This window comes from Ursus arctos, unplaced genomic scaffold, assembly GCF_023065955.2.
Source record: "Ursus arctos isolate Adak ecotype North America unplaced genomic scaffold, UrsArc2.0 scaffold_8, whole genome shotgun sequence".
NCBI classification, from domain to species: Eukaryota; Metazoa; Chordata; class Mammalia; order Carnivora; family Ursidae; genus Ursus; species Ursus arctos.
This window is the reverse complement of record NW_026623100.1, coordinates 22,913,633-22,926,382: the sequence shown is the minus strand read 5'-3', so window position 1 is coordinate 22,926,382 and position 12,750 is coordinate 22,913,633. Positions and strand designations below refer to the sequence as shown.

At 31.6% G+C, this 12,750-nt stretch overlaps 1 protein-coding gene across 3 annotated transcripts in view; it reads left to right on the top strand.

The window, feature by feature from the left end:
• The window catches only part of PPP4R3B (protein phosphatase 4 regulatory subunit 3B), a 60,426-nt gene that overhangs the window by 39,488 nt on the left and 8,188 nt on the right, over positions 1 to 12,750 (top strand). Inside the window, exons 8-15 of one of the 3 annotated variants that reach the window (XM_026485594.4) lie at positions 33 to 164; positions 1,276 to 1,378; positions 2,611 to 2,687; positions 3,687 to 3,747; positions 5,402 to 5,560; positions 8,891 to 9,060; positions 11,189 to 11,328; positions 11,713 to 11,897. In XM_026485594.4, the coding sequence (XP_026341379.1) occupies positions 33 to 164; positions 1,276 to 1,378; positions 2,611 to 2,687; positions 3,687 to 3,747; positions 5,402 to 5,560; positions 8,891 to 9,060; positions 11,189 to 11,328; positions 11,713 to 11,897 (1,027 nt within the window). The remainder of the gene's footprint in view (positions 1 to 32; positions 165 to 1,275; positions 1,379 to 2,610; positions 2,688 to 3,686; positions 3,748 to 5,401; positions 5,561 to 8,890; positions 9,061 to 11,188; positions 11,329 to 11,712; positions 11,898 to 12,750) is intronic. The other 2 variants (XM_026485583.4, XM_026485584.4) reach the window with 2 other exon arrangements.

Genomic DNA, 12,750 nt, shown 5'->3' with positions numbered 1-12,750 from the left:
ACCAGTTCTAATGGAAATACATTTTCTTTCAGGATATCCTTCTCATTAATGTTGTAATTGAACAAATGATCTGTGATACTGATCCTGAGCTAGGAGGTGCTGTTCAGTTAATGGGACTTCTTCGTACTCTGATTGATCCAGAGAACATGCTGGCTACAACTAATGTAAGAATTATTCTGAGATAAAAATGTCTTGGTCTAGTCAGTTTTAGAGGATTTAATCTATAATAAATTATGTATAAATACATGAATTATATGTAGATATAAAATCTTTTAAAATTTGTATAATTTTTTAAAATAATAAATACTTATACACTTGATAACCAGGTAGCTGTGGTGTTCCTGTAGCAGTTTATTTGTGACAAAATACAAGACTGTATTATGTGAATATCTTAGTAAAATGTTAGCATTTCTATTTATGGCCCAGGGCCTCATTCTGAACTTCTTAAAAATTAATATACAACAGTATGCATATATGTAACACTGCTGATCTGTAAACCGTAAAAATGGCTAAGATGGATAATTTTATAAAGTTACACGTTCTTTAATCATAATGAAAAAAATTAGTATGTACTGAATGATCTCAACTGCATGCTAGAAGTCATTCAGAAAACACTTTATGGAAGTATTCCGAAGTATTAATAATTGTTGTCTCAAAATGCTGGGATATTTTTTCTTTATAAAATTCCCTCATATTTAGAGAAGAATATCTATATTGTTTTTAAATCATTACTTGTTTATGAGACCATTGTATAAAAAATAGTAGCCAAAAAAAAATCGTAAGGCACTGTTTTCCAAATTTCCAAATAATAAATTTTTGAAATTTAAAAAATATATCTAAATTCTATCCTGTTTCAAGTGGCTTGATAAATCAATTTATTGTTTTCATATTTGGATATGCTATGAATGGAGTCTCAAATTTGAATATGCTATGGATATGGAGTTTCAAATTTTCAGCAGTTAAGTTGCTCCTCTCACATTGCTTGATAGATTCTTCATTGCATTTCAGATCACAAGCATATTAGAAAAAAATTCTCTGAACAATTTTCCTCAGAAAAATTTTTTATAATCTTTTTTCTTGTTTTCATTTTAATTTAGTAATATGAAGTAGATTTGATTTTTCAGTTCTGCAGAAATACGATTAAAGTGAATATAACTAGTTTTTTGGTGCTTTCAAGATATCTTAAAGTATCTGTTGTATATGACCTGCATTAATTCTTAAAGATATTTATTAATTAAAAGATAATAAAATATTTTTTAATTCTGTATGTTTCAGAAAACTGAAAAAAGTGAATTTCTAAATTTCTTCTACAACCATTGTATGCATGTTCTCACAGCACCACTTTTGACCAATACTTCAGAAGACAAGTGTGAAAAGGGTAGGGTCTCTTACTTATCTGCTTATGACTTCCATTTTTAAAGAGTGAAATAAATAGTGTAACTATAACAGGCTGTCTACCCAGTGCTTTATATGGTAGGGAAATTACTACTGAAAAATTTAAACTGCAGTAAAGTCATGATTTCCCTTTTTTCAGAGGGTCTATGTTAGAGAATGATACAGAAAATGTAGCAAAAAGTATTACACCTTGAGGAAGAGAATATAAACATTTTAACAAAAGATTATTCCTGAGGCTGTTAATTATCTAGAAGGGGGTTAAAGTAAACAGTATATTACCTACATTAGAAAATCCAAGAACCATCATTTTGGAAAATAATTTATTAATATAGTAAAAGCTTTTTAATTTCACAACATAAGAATCAAAAGTTAATGGGTTAATCAAAAAAGTTGGTTAAAGCAGAGAACAGTTTAAAAAAACTCTGTAAACACTCTAAATGCTGACTCATTTGCTGATACTTTGTTTAGGAGCAAGGCTTTCTTTTTAATGTATTTTTTTAATTGTATTTCCATGTCATCTTTCATGCATAAACTACACTCATAATTCATCAGCTACAACTTCTGGATTTACTGACTTCTAGACTATATTCAACTTAGCCATAGATATTACATTTTTATATTTCATCAGTCTGTGATATTTCATCAGTCTGTGATATTTAAAGTATGTAATCATACTGCCAAAAATAATTAGTGTAAACAAAGGACTTTTTGATAAGCATACAACTCAACTGGTGAAATGAGAAATGGGGGGTATCTTCTCTGAGAGTGTTGGTTAATCTGATGAGTCATTTTATAAGTGAGTCAATTAAAGAGAATGTTTACTAAACTAATTAAATTGTAAAATGGGCACACCTTACATGATACCATCAATGCAATTTCTAAGTGCATATCCTCAAAGGGAACGTTTATGCATATACATGACAGGTACAAGAATGTGTAAGAAAACAAAGAACATGTGGTATATTCATACAATGAAATACTATATAGCAGTTAACAATTTTGATTTTTCAACTAACTAGTTCTTGAAAATATAAAGCTGGATAAAACATGTTGTAGAATGTTTTCATGCAGAATGGCTTCATTTGTATAAATTAAATGCATTTTTAATCTTTGATTAAAACACTTCCAGCATACAGAAATATTTAGATAATTATATAATAGACACCCATATATTTCCTGTTGACTATCAAAACTAACGTGCCCTATTTTTTTCAAATTTTTTTGAAAAGAAAATAAATTACAGATATTGTTGGAATTTCCTGTGCACCCCTTCACATTCTCACTTCACCCCCATCTCAAGGAATACTGAATTTGTTTATTACCCCATGTCTGTTTATATTATTATGACAAGTGTAATGTATTATTTTGCATGTTTCCAAACTTTCATGTTTCCAAACTGAATTGATTTCTGTTGTACACATTATTCTGCATTTTTTTCCTTCACTCGGTCGGTGCATTTTTGAAATCTGTCCATATTGATACCTGGAGTTCTTAACTTATTTTTAAGTCTTGCATAATACTCTCTATGAGTATGTTGTAGCTTAGCCATTCTGCTTCTAATGTACATTTAAGTTGTTTCTCGTTTTTGCTATTACACACAATGCTGTGATAGACATTCGTATTTTTCCCTATGCAAATGTGCTCTAAAACAGGTGCCTAAAATTCAGAATTTATAATGTCCTACTTATTTTTTAAAAACTTCAAGGCATAAATTATAATTGTTAACTTGTATTATTCTGGAGTTTAAGAAATTCCTATACAGAGACATATCCTAATTGTTGGGAGGATGACTAAGAAATAAAAGAGAATGTCCGTCTTGTCTCTGGTTGTAACCTCACTTTTTTATCAGAATTTTTATTGTCTTTTAACAATTCCTCATGTGCACCCAATTCTGTAAAAGATTGTATATCTTTTTTTTGACTGAAGCAACTATTTTTTTTAACTGAAGTATAGTTGACACACGATGCTAATTATTTTCAGTGGACCGCATAGTAGTTTGACAAGTCTTTTAAGCTCTGCTCACCCAAGTGTAGCTACCATCTGTCACCATATAATGCTGCTACAGTACCATTAACTATATTCCCTGTGCTTTACCTTTTATCCCTGTGACATACATTCCATAACTGGAATCCTGTATCTCCCTTCACTCATTTTGCCTATCCCCTAACCCCCCTCACAACTAATTCTTAACAGTTATTAAGCAGGTAAAATGAGATTATGACCAAAGACATTCTCTGTATATTGTAGAGGACTAGGAAAATGTGAAATAATTATTGCTGAAGTTAACCGACTTTAACTTTTTTTTATTAGATAATATAGTTGGATCTAACAAAAACAGCACAATTTGCCCTGGTAAGTATAAATTTTTATTTTATGAACTAATACAAATTGTAAGCTTTTTTTGCTCAGATATAATGCATTTATTTATACAAGGCTAGGAAAGGCATTTTTTTAATCCAAAAAAATTTACCTTTTTCCTTTATTGTAAAGAAAAACATTCCATTTTCTCTAATATAAAAGATGGAAAACTGGTTGAAATTTTGTTTTTGTTTTTTACTATAAATTTAGAGCTTGTTTTCTGATATTTTTTTGAAAAGACATCTGAAAGTTGAGGATTTTAGTTCATTATTTTTTGAAACCTAGTAAACGAAGGCCAGTTAGGAACTAGTGTTAGTATTCAGACCTCATTATGCTTAGGTATTATTCATGAATCTGAGTGTAAGCATGGTTGCTTCTACTTGGAACATGCATACCAGGTATGGGGCTGGGAGTATAGAAAATACGCTGTGTGCACCTAGCATCCTGTCTTTTTTACTAGTCTCTTCAGTGGTCTAGGAGAGCCAGTTTCAAATGAGGAGACCATTCAGAGGTTGGATTAGTTAGAGGTATAATGATGAATTTCTTGTCCTAGTTTGAGAAAGTGAAAACAAGGCCTTTAATTAAACTGTAGATTGTTGTTACAAAATCTTTTGTGAATAAAATTCAGGAATTGAGGAATTAACAGTTTATTTTGTTTAACAGTAAGGAACTAGTTCAAATACTGGCAATGGTGTTGGCTGTTACACAGATTGGTCTGAAGCAAGTAAAACTCTTTACTTGGATCTAACGTAGGAAAGATCTTTTAAATATCAGAACTGTATTTTGTATTTTTAATGGCTATTCTGTTATCAAAAGAATGCTGATTTATTCCCGATAGCATCATAGTTCCACAAAATATCTACGTGTGTAATCTTCTTGAAAAATAAAGTAGTTGGACTAGGTTTATTCTGTAAGGCTGTGATTCCAAAATTTCCTCACAGTTTAATATTTCTTGCCTAAAACATTTATAATAGGTGTCAGTAATTATTGACATAAGCCCTTTGACATACATTCAATTTTGATGTTCAGGAACCAGTTTGAAATCATTTCATTAATGTATATACCAAGGCCTCTTAAGGAAAAACAAGTTTATTTTATTAGGCCTTTCATGGATATCACACTTTGAGGTTAAAAAGATTATTGTTAAAAAATCTCAAGGTAATATTTTTCACTTTATATTCAAATAGCCAAAAATGTCCTTTCCTTAAAGATGTCTTTAAAGAAAGCATATTAATTTTTCTTGGGAAATTTTGTTGCACCATGTCAGGTAAAAAGCTTGAGGTATTTGCTCTTTACTGTGGACCCATTAATAGATTCATTAATATTAATAATGAAAGCAGCACATATTAAGGCAATATTACCAAGAAGATCTCAATGCAGTGAGGGTTTTCTTACCATGTTTGTAGATTTTTTTATTTAGGCTTTTTTTTTCCTCTTAACACTAATAAATATTTTATACAAGAGCTTGAATAGTATTGGAAAGTCTGCTAATGAAAAAGTAAAAATCTGTGTCTTCTTTAATTGATAGAAAAATGAGGAAGAAATACAATTTTACTTTTGCTCTCAAATATGGGACATAAACTTTATTCTCTTAATTTAGGTGAATTACAATATTTATTTTATTTTCATCTGATGACTTTTTTTGTAGATAATTATCAAACAGCACAGCTGCTTGCCTTAATTTTAGAACTACTCACATTTTGTGTGGAACATCACACATATCATATAAAAAACTATATTATGAACAAGGACTTGCTAAGAAGAGTCTTGGTCTTGATGAATTCAAAGCACACTTTCCTGGCCTTGTGTAAGTAACAATTTAAAAAGAACATTCTTATAAAGTATTTTAAGGAACAATATTTGTAATAGAGGTAAAGCCTGAAGTTACCCATGTGAATTGATTTATCTTTTACAGTATTTATACTATCAAAGAGATGATTATGAGAAGTACTAATCTTTTGTTTTCTTTTATTTAAAGGACAAGAGGAATAGGTCATGGTGCTTCCCCACCCACATATTACTCACATTTAGATTGAATTAGCTTAACTGTTGTGACAGTGTGTACGGTGACATTTCACTAATAGAACAAGTCCTGCTGTCTTTCACATCTGCTTCGTCAAACTGTCATTTATAGTGACTTTTTAAATAATTTTTAATAAAATTATTTTTATAATTTTTATTAATTTTTATTAATTTTTAAATAATCTTTGGGATATGGGCCTTGAAATGTTTTTGTGTAACTTGGGTTATTTATTGAACTGGTAAAATAACTTAATGAGTAGTCCCTTTCAGTATACCACTTGGACCAACAATAAGCAAACTTAAATGCCAATATTTGCGTCAGTGTTATTTTTAGCAAACTGTTAAGTTTCCTTTCCTCTCCTAATTTTACCTGCAAATAGAGATAAAGTAGCCTACTTCACCCTCCAGATACAAAAAGCTTTGTGTGTTTTTTCTGAGCTTAAAAATCATAGTTAAAATTGAAACATTTAATGTATAGAGAAAAAGATTCATCTCCCAACTACTTCTTTTATTCTTAAGGCCTTAAAAGTAGCCACCATTAACTGTGTGCACAGTTTTTCCTATTCCTTTTTCTACATCTGTACAAATTTATATAAACATTCACGTACTTTTACAGGTTTTTTTGTTTTATTTTTTTAAAAACAGGATCATTTTAACATACTTCTCAGCCCCTTAGTATTGCTCTAGGTGATCAAATATGGTCTCAACTAAATTTTTTTCCTAAATGTAGCTGAGTAACACTTGATGGAGTGGCTCTTCCACAGTTTATTCTGCTGTTCTGTAGTGCACAGATCATGGGATTGTTTGGGTATGTTGCCACTCCAAATGACACTGTAGTAAATAGTCTCGTATATAAATCTTTTAAGTACTGGTTTCTTTATTTACATAGTATAGAGTCCCAATACTGATAATGCCAGGACAAAATGTTTATATAGTTTTAATGTATCCTTTTAAATTTGAGTTTCACATACAGCCTCCAGATTACTTTCCCAAAAGATTGAAGCACTTGACACTCTTGCAGCACTGTGTTACTGATTCCTAAAATGTTATGAAGAGGATGATTGGAAAATGTGGTATTCCATTTGTGTTTTAATTTCCGTTTTCCTTGGCAATATATTTTCCTGTTTTAGTGCTGTTGAATTTTATCTGTTCCGAATTGCCCGTTATTTTTTTCTTAGAGCTCTTTTTATATTAGTGATATTAATAATTTATCACATTTTTGGGAAAAAATGTCCCAGTCTCATTTGTCTTTTGCATTTGCCTTTATTTGTAGTATTTTTTTAATATATAAAAATATGTCTCTTTTCCTCCTATGAGTTTTGGGGGTTTTGCTTGCTTAGGAACATCTCCTATGTCCTAAGGTTATACAAATAAAATACTCTTCTCAGTTTACTTCTACTATTTTTATTAGTTTTTTATTTATATATGTAATACATTTGAAGTTTGTATTTGATTTGGAGGGTCTTTCTTTCAGATGGATAGCAAGTTGTGCCAATCCCCTTATTAAATAAACTATATTTTTCTTACTGAATTAAAATTTCTTTTGTTATATAGTAAATTGCCATATATATCTTGTGTCTTGTTTCTGAACTATTATTTCTAAATCTATTATTTTATTAGATGAGATAATAGGAAAGTTTGTTCTTAGGCCACTATAGCCTCTCTGTTGTAAAGGTTAATATCTGCTAAGTCCCTGCTCACTTTTCCTTTTCATAATTTTCTTGGTTCTTGGACATTTGTTCTTCCATAAAAACTTAAAAATAATTTTATCCAGTTCATCATGAGAGATTATGTTAAATTTTTATATTAATTTTGGAAAGATTGATGTTCTCATGATAGGTGTTCCTATCTGGCTTTCTGTAAGTAGTCCTTTTGGATGACCGCAGAGTAGTCCTATTTATGTGGATATACCATAGTTGAACAAATCTCCAGTATTTAAATGTTTACATTGCTTCAAGATTTCCATCATTGTAAGTAGTACAGTTGTAACTGTATCATATCGTTCACCCATTCACCAGCAGGGTATGAGAATGCCTGCTTGCTCACATCTTTACCAATACTCAGTCTTTTTAATCTTAAATAACTATTTCTTGTCCTGCTATGAAAAGAGATGATAAGTCTAGCACTTCTCTTCACACTTGTTTTTTTTTTTCTTCACACTTGTTTAGTGTTAGAGTTATCATACATTTATACCTTATGTGGCCTGTTTCAGTTTATTCTCAGATAATATTTGGAACCTCTTTTGACAGGCACAACTTCTTTTAATGACTTCCGTCTTTGAACAGCAGGGTGAAATGAGAGACATTTCTTTTCAGTACTTAAAATATGAAAAGCCACATTATACTGCTTGTTAATCTATTGTTCCTTCACAAATACAGTCTGATCTGCCACAGTTCATGTTTACCAAAGGCAAAACAGCTCATAAGCAATTGATAAACAAGGGCTAAAATGTATAGGGTTAAAATGTGTATGTTATAATGTATAGGTAGTGTCAGTTCATAGGTAGTGTCGGTTCACAGATGGTTTTTCCAAGGCAAAGAGAACTGAAGGAGTGGAAATGGAACTATAGCCTTCATCAGAAAAAGTGAAAGACCTTCAGCTCTTCTGTTAAGCTGGCAGCAGGAACCCCTTTGGCTTTATTTTCAGAAAATTGAAAAGAAGTACCTACCTCCAGAGCTCCCCCTGCAGAGAAGTGAGGCAGCCTTGGGCAGGTTGCACCACTCCTGTGCCCATCTTCATGACAGACAGCCCTGCACTGGTTCTGAGCTGCCGTCACTACATCGCCTGCATGTCTACCAGCGCTGCTCTGAGTACTGCCATCATTGGCACTTGATGGTTTCTGTGGGGTTTTTTAATCTATACCATGGAGCTACCTGCCTGGGTACTTTATTTATCTCCCAAGTACCAGTTAATTGGTTTTTTTGCTAGGTCTGGCTACATGAGTTACACAGATTTGAGTGGTCTTTCCCTAACTCTATTTTTCTTCAAAAGCCAATTATTTCTAGTGCACAGTTTCACTTTTTATTTTAGAATACATTGCTTTATGTACAAATACCTGTATAATAATTGTTATTAATGAGATTATTAATTTGTTCCCTGTATTATTTTTAATTAGGTGCTCTTCGTTTTATGAGGCGGATAATTGGCCTTAAAGATGAATTTTATAATCGTTACATCACGAAGGGAAATCTTTTTGAGCCAGTTATAAATGCTCTTCTGGATAATGGAACTCGGTACAATCTGTTGAATTCAGCTGTTATTGAGTTATTTGAATTTATAAGAGTGGTAAGTTTATGCTAAAGGATTTTTAGTGAAATAAAATAATTACATGTTTAGTGACATTACTATTTTAAATTGTGAAATTTAGCATAATATTTTAATCCATGTTTACTCTAGATTATTCTCAGTTCCATTTTTATTGGCCAAATGTTTCCGGATTATATTTGGCATATGTAGACATTTTGGTCAAGTATGCCATTCATGAGATCTCTATGATCTTTGTAGGGGTAGTGATAAATAAAAACGTTGAGAGTAATTACTTTGGTAAACTGATAGAAGATGCATAAAAGGTAGGCTATTATGGAATTTTAAGTTGAAGAGACCAAGAAGTTAGGCAGACCACTCCAACTGCCTTATTTTATAGGTGAGGGGCTTCAGACACCCATAGTAATCAAGTGATTTATTCTAGAGCCTCCATTTGGTTAGGAGCACAGTCAGAGTTTGAAGATAGGTCACAGCTCAGTTTGGGACAACAGAAGATGTGTCATAAAAAGATCTAAAGAGAGCTCTATGTGAACAACAGGGTTAAGATTGGTAACTGTAGAACGAGTACAATAAATTTACCCTCTCCCACACACTGAAATCATTCCACCAGGGAAAATGGCCAATGGTTAGAATTTGAAAAAAAGAAAAAGCTAGAAATTCATTCTCTGGTTTTGGCTCTTACAAATCAGATTTCTGCTCATGACATGCTGTTCTCATGTAAAGATTATTTGGCTGACTGGATTATTTTTCTAATAGTAGTCACTTGGCAAGAGTATGGTTATCAAAAGGATGAAGAGGGTAAAAGTATTGTCTTTAGCCTTAGAAAAGAGGGAATATTGTTAACTAGCTTACCAAGTATCTGAACCCTGTTCCACAATGCACTGTTCTAATGAACTAGAGATCGACCTATATTTTTTTTCCTTAAAATTTTTGGTGAGAAACTGATAAAATGAGTAGGGTTCACAACCCCATCCTTATTGATATGATTGAATTTGTTTTTCAGAAAATAATTTTGAGTGGTTGATAAAGGTACATTGAATCCCAAAACTTAACTCATCTTTTTTTTTTTTAAAGATTTATTTATTTGAGAGAAAGTACAAGTGGGGGCAGAGCAAGAGAATCTCAAGCAGGCTCCCTGCCAAGTGTGGAGCCCCACATGGGGCTCAATGATCCAAAACCAAGAATCAGGTGCTTAACCGACTGAGCCACCCAGGTGCCCCAAAACTTAACTCATTTTTTGTTCAGTATACAGCACAGAAACATTTTACCTGGGTTTCTAGTATTTCTTCTTTGCGTATTATTTAATTGAGATTTCCAGCAAAACTAGTTTAAAGACTTAAAATCCTTAAAAGCAGCAGATTATGGTGTATCTTTTAAAGAAGTGGCATATATGTTTCTTCTTAATAAATTCCTGAATCACAACTTCAATTATTAATAATGAGCGTACTTCACACCCAGGCATTTGCAGTTATTATTCAGAATGGTTCATTTAGAATTTAAAAGAATTTAGAAGTTACTGCTGTGAGTTTGTTTCACAAAAATTATACCATTGGAAGACTGTGGAAATAGGTGGAATTCAAGTTAATAGTTTATCAGATCTGTGTATGTAATATAGTCAAAGGAGTCTGTGTTTATTATTTAGGTAAGACATCCCATTTTGATAGCAGTTAAGGAGTCATTAAGTAACACCTAAAATTCGTTAAAAATGTAATTTCAACATCTGCCTTCTAACTAGCTGTGTGCTCTTCATCAGGTCATCCAACCTCTCACATTTTCAATTTTCCTTTTCTATAAAATAGAGGTAATAAAACCTAGTTCATAGAATTGTTAGGAGGATCAAGTGAAACTATACGTTAAAGCACTTTTTAAATTGTAAAGTGCTATGTAAATGCAAAAAATAAACAGAAGACATAAACTAAATCTAGTTACTTTCAGATGTTTTGTAGCCCCCCAAAAGGGTGCCTTTTTTATTCCATGTTTTGTCAGGAGGCCTGGCTCATGTGTAAAGAAATTAGGACATTTATTTTTGTAATGTGATTTTGAAAAACCTTTTTTGATCAGCGTTGGAACTATAAAAAAATTCTTTTAAGTTTTTCTCCGCTAACAATCATTGAATCATATTTGAATTGTAAATTTTGTCCTTATACAGGAAGATATCAAGTCTCTTACTGCACATATAGTTGAAAACTTTTATAAAGCACTTGAATCAATTGAATATGTTCAGACATTCAAAGGATTGAAGACTAAATATGAGCAAGAAAAAGACAGACAGAATCAGAAACTGAACAGGTATTGTTTAAATATATTGCATCTATAGTCTATAAAATTATATCCAAAATCTTGTGTGGATCTGACATAAGAAATTTACCCAGGAGTATTCTTTCACATCATTAGATACTACAGGGTTGTGTAGAAGGGTAGGATATTCTCCCTACCCTAAATCTTCTATATGAAAAATGCTGCATATCATAACTCAAGATAAATTTTTAGTTTAATTTGCAATGTTTTGGAGTGTTCTCTGGTTACATCTTATATCACAGTTGAGGTGATTATGATGTAAATTATACGTAGTTAAAATTACTTTAGCTCCTCTTGGTTATACATATTTATTCTCACATTTAATCTGGTCACAAACTTTAAATCATTACTCAGTGTTTGTGATGTTTCTTACAGTGTACCATCTATATTGCGTAGTAACAGATTTCGCAGAGATGCAAAAGCCTTGGAAGAGGATGAAGAAATGTGGTTTAATGAAGATGAGGAGGAGGAAGGAAAAGCAGTTGTGGCACCAGTAGAGAAATCTAAGCCAGAAGATGATTATCCAGATACTTACGAAAAATTTATGGAGACAAAAAAAGGTATTAAAATTTTGAATTTTTGAATAATGTATCATTTATTAGGTACAGAAATTATCAGTTGCTTGTGAAGGTTTGGTCGTAGTATATAAAGCATGAAAGACATGAATTTTATAGTGAATCAGGACCTTTTAAAATTTCCACATCTTTTTCCAAATCTGGGAGTTATTTTCATGTTTCAAACTGTTTTTCTTTTAAAGCTTGCCATTTTGCGATGCTCTTCATTTGCTATTCAGAATTACAGTGTCTACTTATACATTGCCTTCTATGAACAATCTTGGATTTATTTCTGTACTGAAATCTCCAATTATAATAGAGGCCATATAGATCCATAGAAACTTTCCAGAGCACTCAGCCTTTTATAGCTGTGAGGAAACTAAGTTCAAAGAAGTAACTTTGCTCTTTGAAATTTTAAAATCATTATAAAAATTTCATAAAGATATACTATCAAGAGAAGTAACATTTCCCATCTTTCAAATATGCTTAAGTTTATAAAACTGAGATCTTACCTTTCAAAAGAATTAATCACATTAATTTTATGGCCTGAAAAATCACCATTATTGGAGTACTGTCCTGCATATATCATATAAATGTTTACTAACAATTTACATTTTGAAAGGCAAAAGCATTTCCTGTTTGTGATTTTGAATGTGAGATTTTCTAAAAGCATTTCTCCTTAGATAGTGTTTCATTGATTCATTACATTTTTCCTGCAACTGTTGTTCCCAGCCTCACTCATCATTTACTCATTAATGCCCAAAGTTCTGTTTACTTCAGCCTGGCAGAGCAAACAGCCCACCAAAATGTCCTAAGGAATAGGTAACTTTTGGTAGCCTAATTCTTCTATCTTTATTCG